The sequence below is a fragment of the Lonchura striata genome, chromosome 3 (genome assembly GCF_050655825.1).
Source record: "Lonchura striata isolate lonStrDom1 chromosome 3, ASM5065582v1, whole genome shotgun sequence".
In the NCBI taxonomy this organism is placed as follows: Eukaryota; Metazoa; Chordata; class Aves; order Passeriformes; family Estrildidae; genus Lonchura; species Lonchura striata.
Window position 1 is genome coordinate 58,653,077 of NC_140705.1, and position 26,278 is coordinate 58,679,354.

General features: G+C 41.2%; 2 protein-coding genes across 6 annotated transcripts in view; one reads left to right on the top strand and one right to left on the bottom strand.

The window, feature by feature from the left end:
* The window catches only part of LOC110476021 (uncharacterized), a 212,573-nt gene extending 210,514 nt beyond the window's left edge, over positions 1 to 2,059 (bottom strand). For all 5 annotated transcript variants that reach the window (XR_014954269.1, XR_014954270.1, XM_085576622.1 and 2 more), the window contains exon 1: positions 1,923 to 2,059. The gene's annotated coding sequence lies outside the window, so the exon portion shown is untranslated. The remainder of the gene's footprint in view (positions 1 to 1,922) is intronic.
* OPRM1 (opioid receptor mu 1) lies at positions 1,695 to 25,047 on the top strand. The gene is made up of 4 exons (XM_021540568.4): positions 1,695 to 2,227; positions 15,817 to 16,169; positions 17,124 to 17,644; positions 22,667 to 25,047. Exons 1-4 carry the CDS (start codon positions 1,908 to 1,910, stop codon positions 22,703 to 22,705), a joined length of 1,233 nt encoding a protein of 410 aa, XP_021396243.1. The 5' UTR covers positions 1,695 to 1,907; the 3' UTR covers positions 22,706 to 25,047.
* The last annotated feature ends 1,231 nt before the right edge of the window (positions 25,048 to 26,278 follow it).

Below are 26,278 nucleotides of genomic sequence, written 5' to 3' on the forward strand. Positions count from 1 at the left end.
TAAATGACATTTTAATGTAATTTTTAAGTCATTTTTAATGCACAAAAGGGCCTTCTGATAGTGAGGATGATACAAACCTGGCTATGACACAAGATACAGAATGGATCTCCTGGCAGCCTTGATTTTTGCTCCCCAACTTCCCCATCCCTTCCACAGCCAGACACAGTTGTATTCAAAGGGCTAAATACTAATTGTGTACTTGTGGCTTACCTTAAACTCTTCTGATGGCTTTGGTGCAACAAAGGGCAAGCACAGAGAGAGGCTCCCACACTCTGTGCACATACCCAGAGATTAAAGTCTCTGAGAAAAGCCCAGTTTTAAAGCCTTGTTCCTCCTGCTCTGTGTATGACTATACATGCAGGGGATAAAGAAGCAGTGTCTTTGACCACGTAAAATCTCTGAGTTCTTGCTTTCATTTGTCCATAGCTATTTCCAGAGACAAAAATATCTCCTATTCTAAAGCTCCTCCTAAATGCAATGCTAAATGGGCTCTCTCCTACTCAATGAACGATGATGAAAATACTCTCTCTGGCCATGAAGCAATACATGCTATCTACTGAAAGTGCCCATTAATAGCTTACTTGTCCTTCTCCTTCCATTTTCACTTTAGAATGAAAAAAGGAATACAAATTCTCCAGATCTATATCCCTCTCGAAGTCCAGTGATGCCCCTTTCCCATTCCCTCTTCTTCCTCCCCACAAATTATCAGATAGACATCGAAAGAGTGTGTGGTCAATTCCGCTACTGTTACCTGCCCTGAGCAGCACTGGTTCCCCCTGCTTGTGGCACAAGCACATACTTATACTAAAATGTCCAGGATCTTTCTCTTAGGCTGCAACTTGTTTCTTCTCTACTTTTGTCATTATCACTCTTGAAATAGCGGGAGGTGCTCCGCGCAGGGTGAGCAGAATAAGTGCGCATCCACAATGAGGCAGTGGGAGCAATCACTGCTACTCTGTCACCTTCCTGTTCACCAGGAGATATTTTTTCTGCCTTGCCAGGGAGCTCTTCTGATTTCATTAGTGAGACAGTAAATGAGCTAAGTCCTAATAATCAGCCATCAGGCAGTCCCGCGCCTCTGCACGCATTTGAAACAACTGAACACGAAAAGGTACCGGTGAAAACAAGCGGTGTGCGAACTAAGCACCCAGTAACATTGAGTGCACAGCTTAAGAACGGTTTTGATGTCGTTCTTATTTGTGATATCACATCCGATAACAATCACACCAACCAGGGGAGAACATCCTTGGAGCTCTGAACAGAAGGTCCTCTGAAAATCCTGAGGATCCATGAGATCCGAGTCATTTCTAAAGGACAATTCTGTTCACAACCACCCCTCCGAAAGTGTTGCCCTAAAGTTCGTCACATTTTATTACAAGGTTCTGTTATCTCTATAATCACTGAGGACATCGTTTTGCCAAGATCCCTGTCTTACTACGATAATCTCTCGCGCATCGATCTCCTCTCTGCACCGGCCTTTATCTCGCCAAGTCAGTCTCCGCCGGTTTTGTCTTTCCGGCGCTTGCCACCGATGCCCGCGGCTCTGGGGAACGAACATGTTAAGCGCCTTGCCTTCAAGTGCCACCTGCAGGGGAGGCGCACACCGCCGGCGCTGCCCCCCGCAGGTGCGCCCCGCTCGCCGCTGGGGGCGGCCGCCACCGCGTCCCGCCGGCCTGGGAGGAGCGGCGGCGGGCAGCGGGCGCGGAGGCGGCTCCCGCCGCTCCTGCGGACACGGCCCCTCCTCCCGGCCCGCCCCGCCCGCCTCACACATGTGCCCGCACCCAGCGGCGGGGCGCACCGTCGGGGCGGGCGGGTGCTGTCGCCTCGCCGACACCGCGGCAGCAGCGCGGCGCGCCGGGCGTCCCTCGGGCGTGGGGAGCGGGCGGCCGCGCTGACAGCGCTGCGCCATGGCTGTCGCCTACCTGCTGGGCAACGGGTCCGCGCCGCTCCTGGCCGGCGCCCTGGAGGTCCCGTTCGCCGCCAACGCCTCCGCCTGCCGCCCGCCCGGGCCGCCCTGCCCGGCCTGGGGCAACGCCTCGGCGGCGCTGGGCTGGAACCGCTCCGAGCCCTGCGGCGGCGGCAATGGCAGCGCCGGCGGCGGCGGGCCCTGCGCGCCCACGGGCGGCGGCCCCTCCGTGGTTACCGCCATCGCCATCATGGCCCTCTACTCCGTGGTCTGCGTCGTGGGGCTCTTCGGCAACTTCTTGGTCATGTATGTCATCGTCAGGTGAGTGCCTGCCTGCCCCGCCCCGCTGCCCACGGCCGCTGCCGTCGGGGCGGAACCCCGCCGCCCGGAGCCGGGATGCGGGACGGTGTCCCGGCGGGGATGCTGCGGTCCCCCTCCGCCGGGCAGCGCGCTGAGGGGTGCGGACGGGCGCCGGTCCCCGCGGGAAGGGGAAGGAGGCTTTTGATAAAGAGCCGGAGCGGGTGACGAGGGAAGAGAAACTTGAGGTGGAGCAGTGAGGGCCGGCCGGTCCGTCAGAAGCCGCTGCGCGTCCGAGAATGTTCTAAAGACCCTCCGACCCCAGCTGCCCACCTCTGCGAGTGGCTCTGGCCAACGGGGCCTAAATCCCGTACCTGTGCCCTAAGGAGCGAGGATTTAAAGAGACTGTGGCCACTGCCTGTGAGCGTGTACGGGTACGGGGTGGTACACGGATAGCCGGCACGCATCCACCTGTCTTTCCACCCACCTCTCCCAAATGCACGAACAAAATGTAAATGGCACTGTGGTTAAACGCTTCCTGTGGCCGTGTTTGGAGATCCTCTGCCTCATATCTAGATCTATATGTGTATATTGAAATACATTTATATATGTGTATAGACATACATGCGTATACACGTGTATAAATACGCATGCAGTGATGCGACCGCTTTCTGTAATCCCGGCGTTCCGGCTGTGCTGCGGCACTTCGCAACTTTCTCGCCCGCAAGAGAAAAAGCCCCAGTGGGGCTCTTACAAATCAGATCACGCGCGATAAATCCATTGCCCGTAAATGAGCGGAAAACGAGTGAGAGAGATGAACAGAGGCTCCCTTGCCGGCCTGGCCGCGGAGCCGGCAGGTGGCATCCGTGGGGGAACACTGCCACCTCCCGGGAGCGACGGGCCGGGGGCGCGACAGGACGGGCCCGACTGAGCTCCTCTCCCTTCGCGGCTGCTCGTCGTTTCCAAACCAAGCATCCCTTGAGCCCTGGAGAGCTCAGCGGGCGCTTTTAAGGGAGGAGATAGGGGTAGCCCAGGGGCGCTCTCCGTTCCTATGGAGGCAGCCCCAGCACTTCCATTTCTCCTCCTCGTCCGGAGCGTCCGTTCTGCCTTTAAGCTCTGCGTTCCCCGAGAAGTCGGGCCCGCAGGAACCGGGGCTGTCTCTTGGCATCCCTGGTGCACCAGCGGCAGCGGGCGGCTTTGTGGCGTGTGTGTGCAGCGCAAGCTGTGCCAGCTGTAGAAAGCTGGGGCTGAGGGTCGCGGTCACGGTGGGGTATTGCAGCAGCATGGAGGATGCGGCACGTGTTAGGGATGTCACTGCACAGCCTGTGCATCTGGTAGACCCAGTGGGAACACAAGTGATATCCATCAGTGGTTCAGTCTAGAGCAGTTCAGAAGCCTTGTAGGTTTAACTATGCTTTAAAGGCTACATACACAGAGCTGGGGAGATTCTCTTCTGTCTTGTGGTTTTGGTCAGTCTGAAACTCAAGCTGTCTGTGTGAGGATACATCTGCAGAAAGGCTTCTGAGTGGGGGCATGACTGCAATCACTGTAGCAGTGTTGAATGCATTCCTCTGGGAGGAAAAGCAGATGCACAGTGTAACAGAGACAGGATAGCTGTCAGCAGAGAAATATGCTCCACCTTGCCCCTGGAATTATGTATTTATTATCCTGGGCATAACCCTTACTAGGTTCATATTTCTTACAGTAATTAATTGAATTACACTTGCACCACAAAGCCAAATCTAATGAGGTACTTGTATTTAGATTCCTATCTAAAGAAAGCCTTTTTCTCTGAGATGACAGCTTACAAACAAAAGCCAGAAGCAATAGCAGAAAGCAAAAATATATTTTCATTTTACAGAGGAAAACAAAAATTAAGTGGCTTGTCCAAACCATCAGGATTGTTATGGCAAACCCCACATCTCCTTTGCAAGAACAGCTTTTGGTGTGACAGAATTTGTTCCCAATTAACACCACACAGCTGTTTAGCAGTTAGGATGACAAGGAATTTACATGCTAATGGCTGAATAGGATCTGTGGCTCAAGCAACATAAAAATACATTCTCTTTCTGTGTTTCTCTGCACCTGTCGTGTATCTGGTCAGCAATACAGGACTTAGTGATTGCATTTCCTGCTGCAAGCTATACTAGCTTGAAAGTGTTTCAAATTAGAATATGAGCCTATGAAATGGTGACCCTATATGTCCACATTCGTGCCTCCTTTCATCCAACTACATGTAAGAGGCCAAAGTTTCACTGGATTGAATTTGTCACCATATAGAACTCCCCTTCATTTGCCTTTCCCATGCCTGCTCAGGAAGGACAAAACATTGATCTTCAAATTAATTGCGAGGGAAATTGAGGCTACTAAAAATTAACATTTTTGAATAATATTGGTATCTAGTTTGTCTTGAAAATACTAGGAGTTGGGAGGTAGGTGCTTAGATGTTTGAAACTGTCCTACTCACCTTTCACCCCAGTGAAAGCAACAGTGACTTCAGATCAAGTGTGCTGCATGCTAACATCTCATGCTTGGTTTCTTTGGAAATAGTTTTAAAATAATTATATCATTCTTATAAATATTATTACTCTTAAAAATTTTCCACATGAGGCAAATCCAGGGGTTTGGAGCCAGAGCTGTGCAAGTGCTGGCCTGAAATGGAACTATCATTATCACTCGACAATGTCACCCTGCTATCTCTGCTGGGGCAAACAGAGGTCAGAAAGCAGATATGTCCAAGGAGGAGCTGGAAATGTATTGTGATTATCAATGTGAAAAGAAGGCTTTTTGTGCAAAGCAGACTGACCAAATGCATTCCAAGATTTTTATACACATTAAATTATAATTAATGTATTCTCATCCATCTTCCTCATTCTTCCAGATGGTTCCTGTTCAGCTGAATGTTTTCATCCTTGAATTAATATTTACATGTTTTGTATGTAGTGTGTGAGGCTTAACCTCATGTTACTAACACTGAAGTGTTTCCTTTCTCAAGTACCAAAAAATGCCTTCAGGTGACAGCAGTAGTAGTTTAATAGCCTTTACTGCTAGCCATGAATTTTCTGGTAATCTGAAAAAAATCTATAGAGAATTTTTATTATCTGTTTTCCTCATGTGCTTTGTGTAAGTGTAAATTTCTAATATGAATACAGTGTTGTTATGGCTATATCAACAGCAAATGCTACTTCTACCTGCTGTGGAGTACAAGAAGACAGTGTACAATTAGTGCCATGTGGCATTGAATTAATTTACACAGTAATCCAAAGTCCTTTGCAGTTTTCTTATCGAGTCGGTGGGATATTATTCTCACAATTAGAGTAGAAATAAGAATATGTCTTATATGTGATTATGTGTTTGAGGTAATACTCTAGAAAGCTGCAATAAATCCTAGATGAAACTCTTAAGCATCACAGATCTGGAAGAGAGAGATAGCTCACAGAGTTCCCAATCCTCCACAATCCAAATGCTCTGAGAGAACTGTAATTCCACCAACAGCCGCTGAAGTCACTCAAGTTCAGAGTGATTCCTCATTTGTTTTGCTAGAAATGTTTCACATACCATAAACAAAGGGGTCTCAGGTTCTCTTCAGTCTTCTGTAGAGGTAGGAAATGTTTCATTGAGTAAATTATCACACTGTTTTAAAATTTAAAAAAAAAAAAAAAGCAAACAGGGAAAGAAGTAGAAGAAATCCTCTCTCTGAAATTAAGAGAAATCTTTCTATGTGTCTCAAAACAGCCTCTTAATAGTGTTTTGGAAAAAAAGAGCTGTGGCTGAAGTGTCATCTAATCTGGAAAGACTGTGCAGCACTGAAAACTCTGGTTCAGCTGAGTTTACTCACAATTCAGAAAAACTGTTTTATTAAGTAAACAGTCTTAGAGTTGAAATTTCAGATGTAGAAATAATTGATATCAGCAGAGGAATAAATATTCTCACACATGTGCATAAAAGTGTAGAGTATTTTTAGAGAAAAAAAAATCTGTACATTATCTCAAGCTTGAAAGTGGGTGAAGCAAAACAAGTATTTTTAAAAAATAGGTTCTTTGCAAGGTGACATGGTGTTATGGATGCTGTATGTGAGGTGACCTTCAGCATCTTTTGTAGAGATCAGGGGGCTTGGAAACAAAGAAGTGCATAAAATTCCTGCTTTTCTTTCCTGTCCACAGCCTCATGAACCTCTCTGCATTTGCACAGCATTGCTTGTGTGAGTGTGTGTCCTGCCTGTTCCACTGACTGCAAAGGTTCCACGTCTGTGCTAAGAGCTGAAAGCCTCAGCAGCCTTATCCAGCCATGTCAATTATGAATTAATACAGCTCACAGCACCAGCCAGAGAAGACCTGGGGACAGAACTGAGGGAGCAGCAGAGGAGCTGAATTAAATCAGCAGCATAGCAAGGGGGTGACCCTCAGCATCCTGCCTTACAAAAAGGCAGGTGTCCCTGTTTGCATACTGTTTGTGACAGTTTACCAACCTTTGCTAGTGGGTAAATGTTTAACTAGCAAGCAGCTTCCCTCTCTCCCCCAAGATGAAGGAAAGCAGACAGATAAAATTGAATGTATACCTTTGTATTATTTTTTTTTTAATTGTGTTTTTAGAGACATGATGAAAATTTGACCAAAAATACATGAGGTTACAACCTGGTGGTAACACCCATCTCACTGAGGAAGCAGAGACACCTGAGGGATGAGTGAGAGCTCTGCAGCCCCAGACTCATGTCCAGACCTTGTGCCTGGCCCCGGTCCCAGTGAACTCCTGCACAGGACAGCGTGCCAGGCCCAGGTGCACAGACCCTCTGGCCCTGCTAGTGCCTACGCCAGGCAGTTCTGGGCAGGAAACAACCCTTCTCACTCAATTTGCCTATAAAAAGCTGTTTGATCCCACTGTATTTTTCCTGGAGTGACATTATAGTAATGGCTCTCGTGAAAAAATAGTGTTAAACACGTCCTCTTTTTTTAAAAAATTTCTTTATAAAAATAATCAAAAGTAACCAACCTTTCAAGGCTTCAGTAAGGGTAGAAAGTACTGTATGCACATATTGCTTACATTACATAATTACTAGCAAGCTAATGAGCTATTTAGCTAACATAATCCTGAAGTACTGCTTTATTTCATTTTAATTCACAGTGTTTTCCCAAACCATTGAGCATAACTTTCGCTGAACACTGGATGGTGCAAGTCCAAATGTCACAGAATTGTAATTTAGCTTACTAGCCTCTTTTTTAGCCATAGCCAGCAGCTGGTGTTTAGTCACAGAGTGGAAAAAATAGGGGCAAAACTTTGTGAGCATCCTTCTAATAGACTTTTAGACTGCAGAGCTGAAGTTTGCATCAGCATTTATTCAGTAGCTTTTTGTGGACATTTCTAACATGCAGTACTTCCCCAAAAAAATGAGGATCAAAAATAAGATTGGAAGAAGGTCACAAAGATTGCCACTACTAAACAAAGCTGCTTCCAAACAAACATGTGAAGCATTTTTACAGATTCTAACTTGGTTATTTTTAAGCTTATGTGTTCTCAGATGGTTGTTGTAGAGATCTTCATTAACAGATATTTTCAAAAAATTATTTCTTTTCATTATGATTCCAAGTAAAAAGTTTTCAATGTTTGATAAATCTCTTCACAATACAAATCCACTCTTGTAACAAAGTTTTTTTAAAAATCCAAAAGCAACTGTTTTCTGAATTGTTGTGCTTAAGCTGATCTCAAAGAAAGCTCTTTTTATAACCATCTGGGTCTTCTTTGGTTTATATCATGAAGTTTAGGATTGTGGTATTGAAAGTGGGAATATTATAATTATCTTTCAAAGACCTCTAGTCCTTTTTGGAAGTGGGCTTTTAATGATGTTCACTATCAAGGAGTTCCACAGCTTAGTCTAGCTGTGATAAGCATTCTCATTTATCCATTTAATGTTAAACACTTCTAAATTTTATTTATATTTCCCTTTGAATTTACATGATGAAAAAAAGGTAGGGATGATGCACCATAGCTAATCAAATAACTGTGAAGGACATGAAATAGATTTTTTCCACCTTCTTGCTGAGAAGTGTTCAATTATCAGCTATAAAATCTTGTATCTAAGATCAGGAGTAAAACTTCAGAGCAAAAACGTTTGTGTAAAGTGGAACATCTCCTCCTTGTTGTGTTGTGTGGAGCAGTTCCAGCTGAGTGAAGTCTTTTTTAAGGGGGAGCAGGGAGCAGCAGTTGTCACAGTGCTAATCTTCAGCCTGGGATGTGCTGCCCCTATAGAAAAATCATCTAAGGAGCCAATTACCCAAATCTCTCTCATAAGATTGTGGTCTTAGGAACTCCCTCAGAGCCACAGTTTCAGACACGATCTCATCCTTGTCATGTAGAGGCTGAATTCATGATTTCCAGTACTTTTAATTCAGTATTCTCACATAACACATAGCTATGCTCCTTCTTCCTCTCATGCCAGCTTCCACCATTGCTTTCTTGCTTTCTTTCCCCTTCTCCCCACATCACAGGCAAGCCTTCCTCCTCGTTTATTCTCTCTCTAGTTCCTTTGTCTCATCTTTGCGGCTCCTTTCCAGATCCCACTCAACAGCTTCACCAGAAGATCCCAGTCTCCTGCATGCCAGAGCCACACCTGGTATAGCCGGTGGTACTTGGGTCTGTACAGTCTGTGTATGGCTGGCCTCCAGCCCCATGCCACCTCCCTGCTACCCTCTGCCCAGGGGGATTGATCACCTGCTGTTCCCTACCACACCTCTGGGGAATCTCACATCTACTTGCATTAAAACTGTCTGCAGAGGCTTCCCTGCCAGCTTCCCTGCTGACCAGGGATATTTCGGATATTTTGTGTGCAGTCCTTATCTCAGGTGATCAGTATACAGATCAGAAGGGGGTACCGGTGCCTGGAAACCAGACAAAGTAGCTGATAACTTGTCCCCTCTAGGAAAGTGTCACCACATTATCTGTTACCAGAGGTATAGTCAGCAGTTTTACTTTCAATCACACTTCCCTGAAGTCAGAGGGGAAAAAGTCAAATTTAATATACTGACAGTTTTCCTTTATATGTCTTCCTAGCAAAGCAAAGCCCTTAACAATAAGCACCTGCTGCTGGATAATGGAAATGTATTGTAGTTAGCCTTTTTAGCACCATTGATTTATTTCAGAGAGATATGTTACACAATAACCATGAAAGCAATGACCTTTATTGAAGACCCATATATGCCTCAGTCCCAGGCAAACAGAGAGTCAAATAAAAGTGGTTTGACAAACAGGCCAGATTAAGTTCTGAAATAATTGGCAGGTAATTTTCCCCCTGTTCAACTAGGTTGGAAGGGAAGGAATTGTACCAGCAAATGACTGTTTGGGCACTAAAGTATACTTATTACTGTCATTAGTTTTTTATCATTAAGTAGCTTTTTATGATGTCTGGGAAAGCTTGTTTTATTTTCACTGTGCAGGGACTAAACTCACTGGCTTAAACTAAGTAGCAGAAAGAAAACTTCTGTATTATGCCTTTCAGTAGCCAAAAAAAAAAATAAAATCAGGAAGAGCCAGAAAGACAACAGCAAGTCATTTTTCATCCAAAGTCCAACACAGGAAAACAGGATGAGTCAGATGCCCTCACAGCTCCACATCATTTCCCAAAAGACTGGCACTGAAAACTGAAGGTGACTGCCTGAAAGAGCACCTTTTTGTTTAGCTCACCCTCTCCTAAAGCTGAGGTATGAGATAAATTCCTGATGGGTTCTGAGTACAAGCAAAATGGCCCTGAGCTGGTGTTATTTCCCAGGTGCTTTGCTTGCTTCTCCTGCATCCTGTAAGCAAATACTGCTGGATCTGCACATGCCTTGGCACTGTCCTGATGAGAAGAAGGGATAAGCTGGGAAATCAAAGATGCTAACAAGGTAACCCGAGGGAAGTAAACTTTGGTGACATTCTAGCCAAATCTCATTTGTACTATGGAGGAGAATAAAGTGACAAAAAAGTGGGAAAACAAATTGTTAAGGAGAAAAAAGGTAGCAACTGAAGCAACTACAGTCCAGCAGTGCCCTGCCCTGTGCTCAGGCCCACACTGACCACATATATGCTCAGATTCCTTCAGAAAATGGACAGCCCCTTGCCAGTGAGTGAAGAAAGGAGAGAAAGCTGCTCCAAAACAATGTATGTGAAGTATGATCAAGTATGTAAAATAACTAAACTCTTTCATCTTAGATCTACTGTACTCCCTCAGTATGTCACGCCTTGACACCTCAGTGATGCCTGATATTTTTCGTCTCTGATTAAACCACATGACAAGTCACAGCAGTGAATGGGTAGTGCTGTGCTGGGAGTCAGGATGCAGGACTTTAACAGGAGGGAACAGCAACAGCTTCTGTCTTTCTTAAAGGCAGTAAAAGCTTCCTCCCCCCATTTCAGCTTTTACCCCCAAACTCGGGATGGGTGCAGGAAGTAAGTGAATGTGATGCAAATTGCACTATTTCATTGTAACCAAGTGTGACTGTATTCAGCTCTATTAGAACTGCTTAAGGTTTTCTTTAGTTTTTCAATTTGCTGTTGGTTTGGTGCACTCAGGGCATACTATGTTAAATTACAGTCTTGTATAAGATCTCTTTAGTAGAATATGCATCAAAAGGATGCAGAGGTTGTTAACCACAAGATGGCACCTCCAATCAGAGTGGCCTTACTGCCTAATAACCTGTCAGGGTTGTGCACAGATTCATGGTGCTTATAGCCAGAGATGAAATTAAATGGCTTAAGGAATAAGGATTCAGAAGTACCCATTAATAGAAAAATCAAAGACTTAAATTTTCAAGCTGATTAAATCATGTGCTCACAGACAGGAAGGTTAGACCTTTCCAGAATATATATGACTTAAAAACTTTTAATAGGTTATGGCCTGCCACAGCACATGTCACAGCTGTGGCTGAAATACAGTATGGGTCTTTCACTCTATGGAGGCCCATTGCCATGGGAAGAAAAGGATAATCAAATAGATGGATGTCAGTAAAGTCCGTCATTTGAGACCCTTTAGCTCAAAGGTACTTTCCAGAATGTGGCTTGAGAGACTTTATTTCAGTGTTAAATATTAAAACTGAATTGGCAGACAGAAAAAGTTTTCAGGGTTTTACAGATTACCTTGAGTATATCATGACTTTGTTCAAAGATTTAAAGGCTCAAGAAAAATTGAAATTACCTGATATCTCAAGAAAACATGCCAAAAAATCCCTTTTTCCTACTGTTTTTGAGTTGCATATACAAGGTGCACCAGAACAGTCATGGGGAAAAAATATAATTTAAATTGATTCAACTAGGCATGCTTAACATGTTTTTAATCTTCCCACCCAAGATAACTTCAACTAATCTAATGTATGCACATATTGATTCTTCATTTGTTTAACAAGTCATTTATGCAAGAAGACCATGAATTTGACATGCTAACCTAGTCTCCAGCATCAAGAAGAGTTTTCTGTAAGGTTGTCTGTATGCAAGACCTAACTGTTGGCTGTTGTTTCTTTCAGCAGCCAAACCATTTTTGAGGGTGACTGTTTTCTGCAGTGAATCTCCAGTGATTTTGTCCAGTTTTTTGTGTATTTTGCACTGAACTTAAACAGTTCTTGAAGTAGTCATTGTCTCCAAATTAGCATTCTGTGGGCAAAACCTTGCATGCTTTTGTGTTGCTGAAAGTAGTTATTACCAGTCTGTCATCGACCAGCCCATTTCCTAAGTGCAAAAGACTTTCTTCTTTTCTCCTCATTGATGTTATTCAGAGGAAATAGTTTTAATTAATTTGTAATGTTATGTATTATTCTGAGCTGCATCATTATCATTAATTATAATAATGATAATAATATAAGAATATAAAAATAATTTATATGTATTATTATTATTATTATTATTATTATTATTATTATTATTATACTCTGTATAACACTGAGCTAAATGTGGATCTCTCTATGTTCTTTGCACCAGCCTGCTGGTCCAAAGATGCTATAAAGCTGATCTGGTCCAGGAGGGCAGAAGGCTTTGGAGGAGGGGATATCTCAACAATCCACATGGATGTAAACCTCTTGACCAGGGAGCAGTAGGGACATGAGTACATTGGTCGTATAGACTACAATAGCAGTATAAAAAGTCTGTGAGGCCTAAATAAGATATGATGCAAATTAAAGATTTAATTAAATTTTAAGAAGCTTAAAAGAAGAGACTCTTTAAAAATATTTGGATATGGTAATTAAACTATTGGAGGGGACAGGCCAGAAACAGGGCTGTGGCAGGTGTCTTTGCAGAGAGTCACAAACATGCTCACATCCCTCCTGTTGCATGAGAAGTGGAAGGGAAGGGGCTCCTGGCTCCTGTCCATGGTGCTGTTACACCTGGGAGCTGGAGTCTCTCTGAGGTTAATCTGGTGAAAGTTTTATTTGGTTTACAAACTACAAGTGGCCCATGGGCAGATAGATGGGGGGGTCCATTTCATGACTTTCTATTAATCCTTAAATGCTAGGAACATGGTGACAATCTGAGCTGAATCCTTGCTCTTTTCTCCATTGATTTTTCTTATTCCAAGCAAATCTCAGTTGAGTGGACCTGTACAGCTCAGGTCTTCAAACTTGAACTCTGCTTTAAAGCTTTGTAGGATTGAAGATAAAGACAAGGCTGAGCTTTCCCTAAAAAATTAGGCATAAAGTGTATTCTTGCTGTTGTAAACCTGATTTATCATCTACTATTATCAGCAAAACAACAGTTCATTAACAGATATTTTATTATACAAAACCTGCACTGAGGAATTAGGAGGGGTATACTAATAGGTGCCAGTATTATAATGAGCATAATCGATTTGGATATATACCAAGAGCAGTATTGCACTAAATATTCACAAAAAGCCCCTGATTCATCACATTCTATTGGTCTTTTCATTGCAGAGTTGTAAAATAAAACTAAGGCCACCCAAAGCAGACTTCTGTCTTCATTTGCAACCTTGCTCTTTGTTGTGCAGAATTTAATGCACCTGATGTTTTAAAAACTTAAATTTCAATGTAATCTAAATACCAGTAAGTTTGAATGAAAGTGTGGAAGCGGTATTTTAAAAGATTGCATTTATAAATGTTGGTATTGCACTATAAATTTTGGTGTTACTAAGTCCCTCTCAACTGTAGAAATAGAATCACATACAGATCTGTGTCTCGATAATGGAAATGTTTGTTCTGCTTGTTCAAATAAGTAGACTGATACCTTAGCAAAAAGTATAATAACAGCTAAGATCAAGACTTTGAAAAGCTTCATTTTGATTGACTGTTACTTTTCATGCTGTTAAAATTATGTTTAATCAATTGCTTTGGTATTTATTTGTTCATGCTAAAAATAATCCTGGGGACACTGATAATCTACTTATTTGGAAAAATACATGTTTTATAAAATGTACCTTGCAGAAATAAGCCCCTTCTAAAAAGTTTAAGTAGTCTGTACAGAGAAACACCCAAATCTCATAGAATTCACTGAAGAGAATATTGTGAATTTCAATAGGCTTTTGTTGATTAGGCAGCAGGTGGAGGTAAATATTTTCTATCACCATAAGAGTTCTGCTTCTATTCATTGTAATAACAGCATGATTAGAAGTACAAAGATTACAGAGTACATCAAGCAAAATCCTTCACTAATGGTCTATAGAGGCCATTAAACAAATCAAGTCCAAGAACTTTTAAAATTAAACTGACAATGAAAATTAGATTAAAAAACTGAAAAATATGCAGCATTTAAGTGGGATAAGGCCCATGCCCAGTGAAGAAACTTAATTCTATTTATTCAGAGTGTTTTTCTGTCCATCCTCTCTCATGCTAACCTGAATGTCATTTACATATTGGTTGATGGTTGGACTTTTTTGCTGTGTCAAGCATTCCTTTTAAATCATAATGGCTTTAATTACTGATAACAAAGCATTGTCATCAGTATCTGAGGATGCTCTCCAGACAGACCTGCCCCGGAATCACGTGTGAGGGCAGCAGCACTGAGCAGCATTCCCAAGTGTGCTCTCTTGTCCAGCTGTGAAGAAGGCAGGCAACCATCTAAGGTCTGAGCAGGGATCAGCAGCCTGGGTGAGCACACAGATGCCTCGTCATCTTTGCCTGTTTGTGCAGAGCTGAGAGCCACTGCCCCTCTGGGGCAGATCAGGTGGGAGCAAGCTGGATATGTCTGCTCACAACACAATCAAACCTTCAGGTTAGCTCTGGACACACCTTCAGCTACTCCTGGATATCTCAGACCTTTGGAGAGATATTCATAACAAAATATAAATCTTGCTGCTTTCATTCTTATCTGGAAGATTCTTCTGCAAATTGCCTGAGAAATATTTTCTTCTCCCTCCGTTTTTAGAGCTGTAGCTTTTATTGTGTACCTCTCCCACACTGCAATCCTGTATATTTTTTCCAGTGTCCAGAAGAGAGAATTGTAGATTCTTGCAGCATCTACCTCCCCCTGTGTTAGTTACAAACTTGTTATATAAATGAAGTAAGAAAAGTTTTTACAGGACTTTCAGAATATGGAATTTATTTACAACTTGAAAGTATCATATTCAGATCATACTTTCTCAAGGCAGAAGTCAAGATAGCATTTGTATCTACTTGAAAATCTGTTTTTAAAAAACACCCTAAATTGAAATTAGGATTGTTACTGCCTTCTCATGCACAGTGCTAAAAATGAGAGAACAGATCCAGTACCAATGACTTCAAATGTTCATCATTAAAGCTTTCTAGGTCCATTCAGCATGAAGTCTGCATTTCTGCACAACCTACCAAAGAAAAGTTGCAAATGCACATTTCCTACACAATCCTTTCATTGGGATTTTTTGCAACTGACTCATGTTCTGAAGAGATCTCATTCAGAGAGATAAAACCCACAAAACTGTGTATTTTACATTTTGCTTTCCCTAGCAGGTTCCTTGACAGGTCTTTTGAAATTAGCTGTTCCTCTTGAAAAGTGCTCTATAAATTTTAAAATGTTTGATCAAACACTCTGCTTATTAGTTTTGCAGAAATGGAAGGAAGTTTCATCAAAAGAGCAAGCCATTTGACCCCCCAAAATCCAAGCAGCCACAGGGCCCATCAACCTCAGCAGCAATCAGGGCAGCATGGCCAGGAACATTACTTAAATTGAAACTTTTTTTGTACCACTGCAAAAGTACAGCATCCACATAAAAAATGGGTCTCAAGTGCTGCTCATTTGGAATATCATCATTACTACTTCACAACCTAGAAATTCATTTTCTATTTCTACAGACCATAGTTATATTTGGCATGATATCAGCAGGTACAGAAAATCTATCCATATAGTACAGTATTTGATCTGTAAGCATACAATTTTTTCATCTTCTCAATTATTTAGCATCTATAATATTGTTTCTTCTATGTGTATCTTTTTCTTTTGCATGAGTTAATTTTTTTTTCTTATACCCTTTAGCTGATGTCTCACTGAACTGCCAACATGTAGGTGAATCATAGCATGGTCATTTGGATGAAAGCAGAAAATGTGATCTTTGACAGTATCTCGCATATTATTTTACAGAATCTTCTTTTAGATGATGCACTGAATTCTCTTTTATTTAATAATGTCAGTTGTGGTCATTTACATGCTCTGCCATTTTTTTTTCCTAGGTACACAAAAATGAAGACTGCCACCAACATCTATATTTTCAATCTTGCATTGGCAGATGCCCTAGCAACAAGTACTCTGCCATTCCAGAGTGTGAATTACCTGATGGGAACCTGGCCATTTGGTACCATCCTTTGTAAGATTGTTATATCCATAGACTACTACAATATGTTCACCAGTATCTTCACACTCTGCACCATGAGTGTGGATCGCTATGTGGCTGTTTGCCACCCCGTTAAGGCCCTTGATTTCCGTACCCCCCGAAATGCCAAAATTGTCAATGTCTGCAACTGGATTCTTTCCTCTGCCATTGGCCTGCCAGTTATGTTCATGGCAACTACTAAATACAGGCATGGTAAGTCTGGCTTTCATTCCTAAATTGAGTACTCAGCATTTCAACTCCTTTCTGCATTGTTTCACTGTAGTGTAGAGGCATCAAATTAACGACTGACCTCTAACCTGTGTTAAGCAAGTATCAGTGCAAATGAGCCCCTTCTGCAATTTTGCACCTGGCTGTAGTTGCCTGGACAAGCAGTGCATGTGATCTGTGTTTTTACAACAAGCAGCTCCAGCTCCTTCAGTGGGTCCATGCAAGTCTTGCTGTCCCACTTGGTTATTGTAGTGTTTGGAAAATCATCTGTGCCTACCTGCCTTCTGCTGTGGGGCAGTTGTGCATTATCTTTCAGCACAGGAGTATCCTGTGCTTTACCCAGGATACTCCCACTGGAAAGCTGGCAGTCATAGCTATGCTACACCCTGTCTGACAGGACATGATACAGAGCAGAAAGCATTCTCTGGACCACTGGTGCTCCAAGACCTCCCATAAAGGGGCAGTGACACCATGTCAACATAAATCCAGACCCTCCACTGTGCAAAGTTACCAAAGCGTCATGTCGTTCTCTTCTCTGTTGCCCTGAAATGCCCAAACTCTCAGCATATATGGTGGCTTAAAAATCTTTCTTTTCACCATGTTTTATAGTGGAAGTGAAAATCAGTCAAAGTTTAAGTATATATGACAGTTCAGCTCTTTTCCTTGTTTAGTATACATTAAGTTCCAAGTCATAATATGCAAAAGAGAGCATATTAATTTGGTTTTGTTTTCCTAACTCACGCCTCATGCATGTTTTGCAGCACTCTATCCTGCCAATGTTTGTGCAAATGACAGGTCACAGATTGCTTCATTTTACATGTTTACTTAGGTGTAAAGTCTTCATATATTTGCCTGTGATATTAATTAAAGAAAAGTTTAAAGAAAAGCAAAATAAAAACTGAGCTGAATGTTCTTCTCTGTTGTTTTCCTTTTCCTCAGGCTCAATTGACTGCACACTTACATTCTCCCACCCTGCTTGGTACTGGGAGAACCTCCTGAAAATCTGTGTATTTATCTTTGCCTTCATCATGCCGGTCCTGATCATTACGGTGTGTTACGGGCTGATGATTTTACGCCTGAAGAGCGTCCGCATGTTATCTGGCTCCAAAGAGAAGGACAGGAACCTGCGGAGGATCACAAGGATGGTTCTTGTAGTGGTGGCAGTGTTTATTGTCTGCTGGACTCCCATCCACATTTATGTTATCATTAAAGCCCTGGTCAACATCCCAGAAACTACTTTCCAGACTGTCTCCTGGCACTTCTGTATTGCTCTAGGGTATACAAATAGCTGCCTTAATCCAGTCCTTTATGCATTTCTAGATGAGAATTTCAAAAGGTGTTTCAGAGAGTTCTGCATCCCCACTTCCTCAACCATTGAGCAGCAAAACTCCACCCGAGTCCGACAAAACACTCGTGACCATGCTTCCACTGCCAACACTGTGGATAGGACTAACCACCAGGTATGACTAGCAGTGGAGATGTCATCTCTGGATCCAGGCCACCCGCTTGGAGATGACATGTGTTCTGAAGTTACCACTTACACTGATTTGTAGCTTTTGGAAGGTCTGAACTCTTTCAAGGTTATATTTGAAACTGGTGTATGCATACACAGAGACCCCAGTCCTGCATGGTGCTAAGTTGTTCTCTGCCCTGCCTGATGCTCAGAAGCCAAGGGTTCTGAAGGGTACCTTGAGTGACTGGGTCCAGCATGCATGCATGTACAAAACACATAGAACAGTGTTTCACTTGCAGGATGTTTGCAACATGTTGAAAAACACAGATTTACCTGTTCATGCTCCTTGTCTGCTGATGGAGACAGGAGTGGGACAAAATACAGATCTCTCATCTTCTCCCATTGCAACAGGGAATAAAAAGGAAGGAAAAAAAAAAAAAAAAACAACTGTGCTTGTTCATTTTGATTGATGTACAAAGGCCTACATGGCTTTGTTTGTCCTGAAAGTCATGCAAGAGATAGACCAAGGCTTGTCTACATGCAGTTCTTGTGTCAAATAATTATGTGGTGAATAAGGTGGAGTTAGATATATGTATATATATATATAGATATGAAGATATATACCCACATGTTAAATACTAATGTGCCATTTTGCCATTTCAGGTATACCAAGAAAATACCTTTTCCATGTAGAAAAAATCTTTAAGTAGGGATTTTATGGCACATCAGATAACAAGAGTTGTTTGTGGTTTTTTTATTCAGCCTATTTTTGCATTGTTTTTGCAAAGAAGCTGTTTTGTACATGTTCAATATCCATGGTCCTGTGACTATGGTCTTGAGATTTTCCAAGCTTCATCTCTCAGCAAAACAGGAAAGCAAATCTTAGCATTCATTAAAGTAATTCAAGCACATGGCAAGCACTAGAAAAAGTTTGAGTTGTCTGTGTAATTCCTTAAAAATAAGAACAAAAGGCATAAGCTTGGTTCATTCCTTGCCGTATTACCTTTCAGCAATATACTTTGGTTGCTCATGCAACAGTTTCTCACTGCTGCCACTTCAGCCACAAGTTGGCTGCCTCCTCAAGGTGCAGAACTCAGTGGGTTCTTGTGAAAGCAGCTACCTGCCTGACACTCAGCTGCTTCCAGATAGCCCAAATAAGAGTATTCCCATCTCCAAGGAGACTAAACAGTAATTGCACCACAAAAGAGGAGGGAAGTCTAAAGGGAGAAGGGCTAAAGCGAGAAGCTTTATTAAACATCAAAAATTGGTGTTGTTCACCTGTGTCTGACTCACACAGCCAAACTGTAGCCTGTGAAATTGGCACCTGCTCAGTCTGGTGGTGAAGCAGAACTGCCAAACTTGGCATAGGTGCAAATATATATGTATGTGATATGTGTTGTAGTATTTACTAGGTGTAGCAAAGTACTACATTCATCTGTTAATAATGCATTTGTAATCCTCAATGGAGTCAATTTTGTGCATGTGTCTGACAGCAAGATTGTATTTCTGTCTAGTACAATTCCAGCTTTCTAGATTGCAGTATGTATGCACCCATTTTCTACATTTAGTTGTATATCTTTATATTACCTCTCGGAGAGCTGTAGCCTTCTAAACTTCTACCCATTGAAAAGATTAATGTGGTACTGCCTAGAGGCTGAGTGAAATAAAATCTGTTTCCCTGAGCACTGAGCAAGCACAGAATAGAAGATGATGTTTCCCAGGGAGATGTTTCAGCCTACACCACCAAGAGAGACAGCCTGCTGGGGCAGGGATGGAGCAAGCAAGTGAAGTGATCTTGAGAGTGGCAATAAGAAGGAAGCTACTCCTGTAGTTGTGTTCTTTGCTGGTTAGGGTTTGTTTTTTGGTTTTTTTTTCCTTCAGGGAATAGTGGTGAAATAAATTTGTTATGAAGAAATCAAGCATATATAAAGAGAAGGGAAGGGAAGGAATCTGAAGGGAAGTGGAGGTGCGAGGAAGAATGCTGAGGAGAAGGGGAAACATAAGGAATGAGGTCTGAGTGAGGCAGTAAAGATGGAAACTGCATGATGAAAAAGCAAAGAGCAAGTCTGCAGGGAACAAAAAAGGTGCATGCAGAGCTAGAAGAAATTGTTTGACTGCTTTGGTAGCTCTTCCTAGCAATTAACTATCAGTTTTCCCTGAAACCAGGGAGAAGAAGCCAGCACTTGGTAGCTCAGGTCCTCATTAGTGGGTGGACAGGACTTTGCATGTTCAGGTGTTTGAAAGACTTTGGAGTGGCCAGCTCCACTTCCCTCACCACCATTCCTGCAGTCCTTATTTTGGCAGCTGCTGGTGCTGCCATAGGTTTATTTCTGCCAGGTGTGCTCCCTGAATGCTGACCTGGGCCTTTTCCCTGGAGTTCAGCTCAGCAGCTATTTGGTACAGTCTTTCTCACTCTCCACAATATCTATAGAATACATTCACAACAAGCTGTGTTTAAAACTTAGTATTAATTTAGCTTTTTTCTCCTGCAAATATTTATGTAAGAGACATTTTTTTATGTCTGCTTTTATCAGAACAAGAGACAAGATCATTGAACTAACGTACACTAAAAAGGTTCTCTGGAATAGTAACTAAAAATGTAATACCTAATATTTTTATACTATTATTTTAAACACAAAAGGCCCTAGAGTGAATGTAGCTTTAGCTGTCAGAAAAGAAAAAAGAAAATAAACCCCAAGACAGACCAATATTTGCTCAGACAGTGAGATTCTGTAAATTCTATAGACAGGGTATTCTTTTTACAGGTAAGTGCTTTCTGTAAAAGAAAGTCTAGCTTGTGTATCTATTGATTGAGATATACTGACAAGGTCTTTTTTGTATAGACAAGGCCTTGGAGAGCAATTAGTATGAATTCTAATTGCAAGGCTGTGTAGTACTTGGCACATTTCATTTTTTTTGCCAAATCAGAATTCTTTTCTCCTGCTAAATGAGAACTACAAGGCTTAATCATAAGGCCTAACACTCTGAAAGCATTTAAAAGCATTTAGAATAGACATTCTTAAGTCTTTAATTTGTTGGGAGGAATTCTACCAGTTCAAAAGCACCAACAGGAAACATCATAAATATTCATATTATTCTGAGTTAATATAGTGGCCTTGGACCTACTCTGTGGCTCCTTGGCATTACCAAAAAGGCCTACATTAAGTGTTTATAGTTTTCAGGAGTTTTTATGCAATCTTATAAGTGCATTTGCATGGAAAAGGAGTGATGTAATCCTGGGGGAAAAAAAGTATTTCAAAGTATTGTCAGGGGAGGGGAATGAAGGACCAAATAGTAGCTTTTGAAAATGGCTGAGGGTTTTTGATGTTGTTGACATTAACTGATTTGTATGAAAATCTTGGCAAGTACATTGAAATGGCTTTTACTTCAGATGCTCAGAGACTCTGCATCAATTTATCTCTGAGATTAGAAGAAGGTTTAATATTTTGAATTTAAAATCAATCGTTATCATTATTTTCCCTGAAAACTGAGTTTTTGCTAGTATCTATGTGTTAATAACTAAAAATTCTAAACAATTAGGGAACTGGATTATTAATAATCACAGAAATCTGGGAAATTTAATTTATTTCAGTGGATTAGTTTCTTTGTGATCCATTTTAATAGCTGCTTTTATAGTAGCTTCACCTGAATGTATCCAAGCAACTGAGGAAATTATGTATAGGCACATCTTTGGGACTATTTAGTGTGTAACTCTTCTTTTCAATTTTAGCTTCTGATGCTTTTTTGTCAACTACTGAAATGTCTAAATGCACTAATGGAAACTGTAAATCCTCCCCATATGCTGAACATGAGGCCTCAGCTATGTCCAATAACAAAAGGCTCAGCCCTGAAAGCTTTTGCCTTTACTGCCTGGATTGGCAGCCACACGTAGAAGAGGATATTGGATTCAAGAAAAGGTTTTAAATTTAAAACAAGGAAAGAATTGAAAGCTAGTTTTACTTTGATTAAATGAATTTTCTTACTTCTTAATTTTCCTTGTGCTATATGACCCACGGTGAACAAATATGGGGAATGCTGGTGATTCCTGTTGCAGAAACATGAGAAAAAATGGGCAGCTTCTTGGCACAGTCACATCTACCTGTATGAACAGAGAATGGCCTTCCTGTATATTTTTAGAAAATTATTATATCTCCTTTGTGATTTATACTGTATTTTAATAATAATTTTAAAGTACTGGTTTCTTGAAAAGCCCATTTCTGGAGAGATATTGACATATATGAAATATTTGTCTAAGTTCAATAGATCTTAAAACTGGGCTTTCTTAGCTGATATGCGTTGACATGGATTCTCTGTTAGTCTCCAGGCTCCATCTGTGTCTTCCTACTTTCTGTTCCATAAACCCTTGATTTGCAGCATTTGATTTCCCACACAGTGTCTCAATAGGTTCTGGTACAAAATTTTCTGAGCAAAAAGGGGTTGCAGCCTTTCAGGACATGCCATGCAGCAAGCAGGTTTTCTTGATGGAAACATCTATAGTGCTACTGTGCCTGCATGCAAGTAGGACTCAGCATGGAGACTATGGACACACAGGGCTGAGAGATTGTTGGGTTTGTTTGCTGATGTAAGTTCACCTCACACAGAATTTAAACTAGACTGTCAGTGAAAATCCAAAAGTTAGATGCTGTTCTGATATGAGCACAGAATGTATTCAACTAAAGCACTAATTCCCCTGTAACTGCTACAGAAAGAATACAGGAAGGGAGTGAAATTTTTCCATGCTCATTAAATTCATAGAGAGTTCCACCGTAGAAAGAGAACAGCTGGCTTGATATGAAGTATATTCTAATTCAAATTTCAGACCTACTAATGTTTCTTTGTGATCATTTCCTCTGTTGCTTCAGACAAAAGCATAGTCTTGCCTTACTCGGGGCTGTGTGCTCAGCTTTATACATCAGAACAGTAGCTGCAAATGAGAAACAAATTTCTCCTAAAAAAACACACGCAGAGTCTTGTTGGTGGGAGGATATCAAGCAATTGTTCATTGTATTTGCAATCTCTTTCCTTTCAGTTGGAACTTCAAGAAGCTGAAACTACTCCACTGCCGTGACAGGGTCTCCTGCTGCATGGCTCTCGGAGCAGTTGCCACTGCCACAGTGTGCTAGTGGGAATATGTAGGATATGCTTTCCCTCAAAAAAATACCACAGAGGAAAGTGCCTGCTTTTCCAGTCTGTCAGAAATTGCTTCTGCAGCACATCTGCATTGCACTTAACAGAAGCATGAAATGTAACAGCGAGCAGAGCCAGGAGACACGGGGGTCTTCCAGGCTCCAATGTTCACAGCAGTCCTGTTTACCAGGAGCAGTACAGTAGTCTAAAGCAAAGCTACTGTGCCTGTAGCAGCTTGACATGCTCTTGGTAAGTTACAGTGGTGTTAAAGGAGGTTGGAAACAAAACTTCAAAGGCTAGACAACTGTAGTTTGAAAAATAAGGTGAGCTTTTGAGGATGGAAAATAATGGGATATGAAGTTGTTATACGTTGGATACACTCTATTTACTCTTAAAGTTTATTTGTAGAGGTGTTTTCTGTGCAGGTTAGTTACGTGCTGAAGTCTCACAAGGTCACATAGAACAACACATTTGTAGTTCAAGAGATCTTCTGCAAGGGTTGCATGTTCTGCAGTTTAAAAAAAAAAAAAAAAAAAGCCTTCCAAGCTTCATCTTCTGCTTCTATTTCACATAAATTTAAAAAGTACCTTAAAGTCAAAACAATGAGCTATCACTTTTTCTAAGAGATGAGTAAATTAAAGTATTCTACATTGTTATTGATTGTCAAATGATCCCCAAAATAGCATAGATTAACATAAATTTCTTTGTAAATAAGAATGTAGCTATAAGCCTGTCACAGCTTGCGCAGGCTGATGATGTCTTCTCTTTCAAGTAGTTTCTCAAATTTCAGCTGCTCTGTCAGCAGCATTTTGAATTTGTAAGTAAACAACAGCCCCCATGTGAAGTACTTGGAGCAGTTAATGCATTAGACCTTTTTCGAAAAAAAAATTTTAAACAACAATTTGCTAGACATCTACTTTTTCTTAACCAAACCCACAGTATGTTTGCTTTTCTAATTTAACATAATACAGTCTGCATCTGCATTTTGTATTAGCTGCTAAAACACATTAAGATTTCAGGAAGAAACAATGTGCTGCAGCAAATGCCTTCTTAGCTGTTTTCTAGTATGAAGATTAGGAATATCCATGTAGATAATTTGTGGTGCAATGGCATTTTCTAGACATTGTTTGTTACTTGCTCTGTAAATAAATCATCAGTTGTTAACTGGGGGGAAAATGTACTTTAATTAATTTAAGTGTATTCTGAAATACATCTATCTGGAACAGGAGGGTTTTTTTTTGTCTTTTTCTTTCTGCAGCCAAAATGTATTTCTTATTTTCATTATTAAAGTCTGTGTAACAATAAGGTTATAATGTGAAATTGTTTGTTTCTGCCATAGACTGCATAATAAAGATTGAAGACCAAATCCTTGCAAGTTGTAAATTAAAGGATTATTGGAGTTTCATCACGGTGTTGCAGCTAAATATGTAGCTTATATATCAGCAGAATATGAAGCTAGATATAACAGAAGTGCCTTAATTTTTTTATCTTTCTGTTGAAAATTTGACTGTGTGGTCATATGAATTTATGTTTAATTTTGAGTTAGTTTAGCTGTATCACCTCATAGCCATCATTAAATTTAATCCAGAGTCATCACCATTCTAAGAGGTTTTGGATCTAATTTTTAAACAGCATAAGAGGCACTCGGAAGAAGTTGATACCTTGTTTTGCACCTCACAGCAGTATTACTTAAATAACAAAACCAACATAGAATACACTAGATTTAAATGGACTAACATCCTCTGTCATCATTACTACCTGATGGATTCAGAGTAGTCTGACATGCTCACATACAACAATCAAAAAATTTTAAAATATTGAATGAATATTTGGAAAGTCTTAACCAATAGACCAAAAACATGTTTAAGTGAACTTAAGATCTTAGTTTTGCCAGTAGTCAAAAGTCCAGCTTTCACAAAATTTATGTAATTTATTGAAGCCATTATTTTTTCTTTACTTTGCATGAAGCACACAGGCAAAATACTGTGACTTGCCAGCAGACAGCCAAATATTTTTAGGGACATTTTCTGTTTCTGCAATCCAACAATTGAGAAACCTGACTGTAAATAAGTTTAGCAGTAATAATATTGTAGCCTTGATAGCTTAAGGATATGAGTAAGTAAATTTTATTAGCAGAGCACTAGCAAAAAGTAAGAAAAATGTCTTTTTTTGCCATAAGGCTTGAATGTTAATTGGTAGTGCTTTGCAATAAGTAGCATATTATTACACAACTTCTGTTATCTGTATTGTAAACCTTTAATAAAAATATCTGTGTTTCTTGTGGATTTGCACTCAACCCCATTGTCCATGTTTGTGGTGAAAACATTAGATAGCACTGATCCCAAACAGACCCGTGAGAGAGACCATTTGTCCATCTGGACATTGAGCCTTAGCCCACTGCTCTTTGGGTGTGGCTGTCCAAGCAGTTTTTCACCTATTGAACAGTCCATCCATCAAAGCCATATGTGGCCAATTTAGAGAGAAGGACACTGTGGGAAATCATGTCAAAAGTCTTACATGTGTCCAGATAGATGCCACCCAAGGCCCTTCTCTAATCCACACTGATGTAGTCACTCCATCGTAGGAGGCCACAAGGTTGGTCAGGCAAGATTTGCCCTTGTTGATGGCATCCAAGCTGTCCCAAATCACATCCCTGTCCCCTGTGTGCCTTTACATAACTTCTAGGAGTTCCATGATGTTCCCAGACACAGGGATGGGGCTGATATGTTGGTTCTCAGGAACCTGCCTCCTTTCTACTCATTTTGAAGACAGGTGCAATGTTTCCCTTTTTCCAGTCACCTGGGACTATACCTGACTGCCATGACTTTTCAAATACTATGGAGAATGTCTTAGCAATTACATCAACCAATTTCCTGTTTATTTGAAGGAGTCTCTACAGAAGGGAAGAGGAAAATTGAGTTGACATTTTCCACTGCAGAGATAGACTCCATGAACCCAAATCTTTTTGTGTGAGTTTGTCCCTCTTGAAGCTGGAATGTAGCTGACTGTAATTGCAGATGCTCTAGCAGAAGAAATATGCAGCTGAGTTGGCTTTGAGCTGACTTGTGCAGGTTCACTCAGCTAAAAAAGGGAAGGGAGAGCTCAGCAGCTGAACTCCCCATCTTTTGGATTTATTGTTAATAAAGTCAAGGCAACATGAGCAGGATTACCTGTGCTACCGGCATCTGGCTCTCATTTTGAATAATGGGAAGAAACCTTAGAAATCTACATCATGCCCTTCCTTATCTCCAAATTAATAAAAAAATAGGGTGCTTATATTAGATTGTATTGTGGGCAAAACAGTCTCAACTAATCCTTGATAATTAACCATAAGGATTCAGGTAATCGGGAAGAACTGAAAATCAACTATGTGCCAACTGCAGTGGTAAAAAAAAATTACTTTGGTGGCCTCCAGCGAGTCCCTGCCCCTGTGTGGGTTGCCAGCAGACAGTCCTCCAGGGGGCATCCCTGTCCTTGCTACTTGTTTTTCACAGGTTTTGGTATGTTGAGGTCT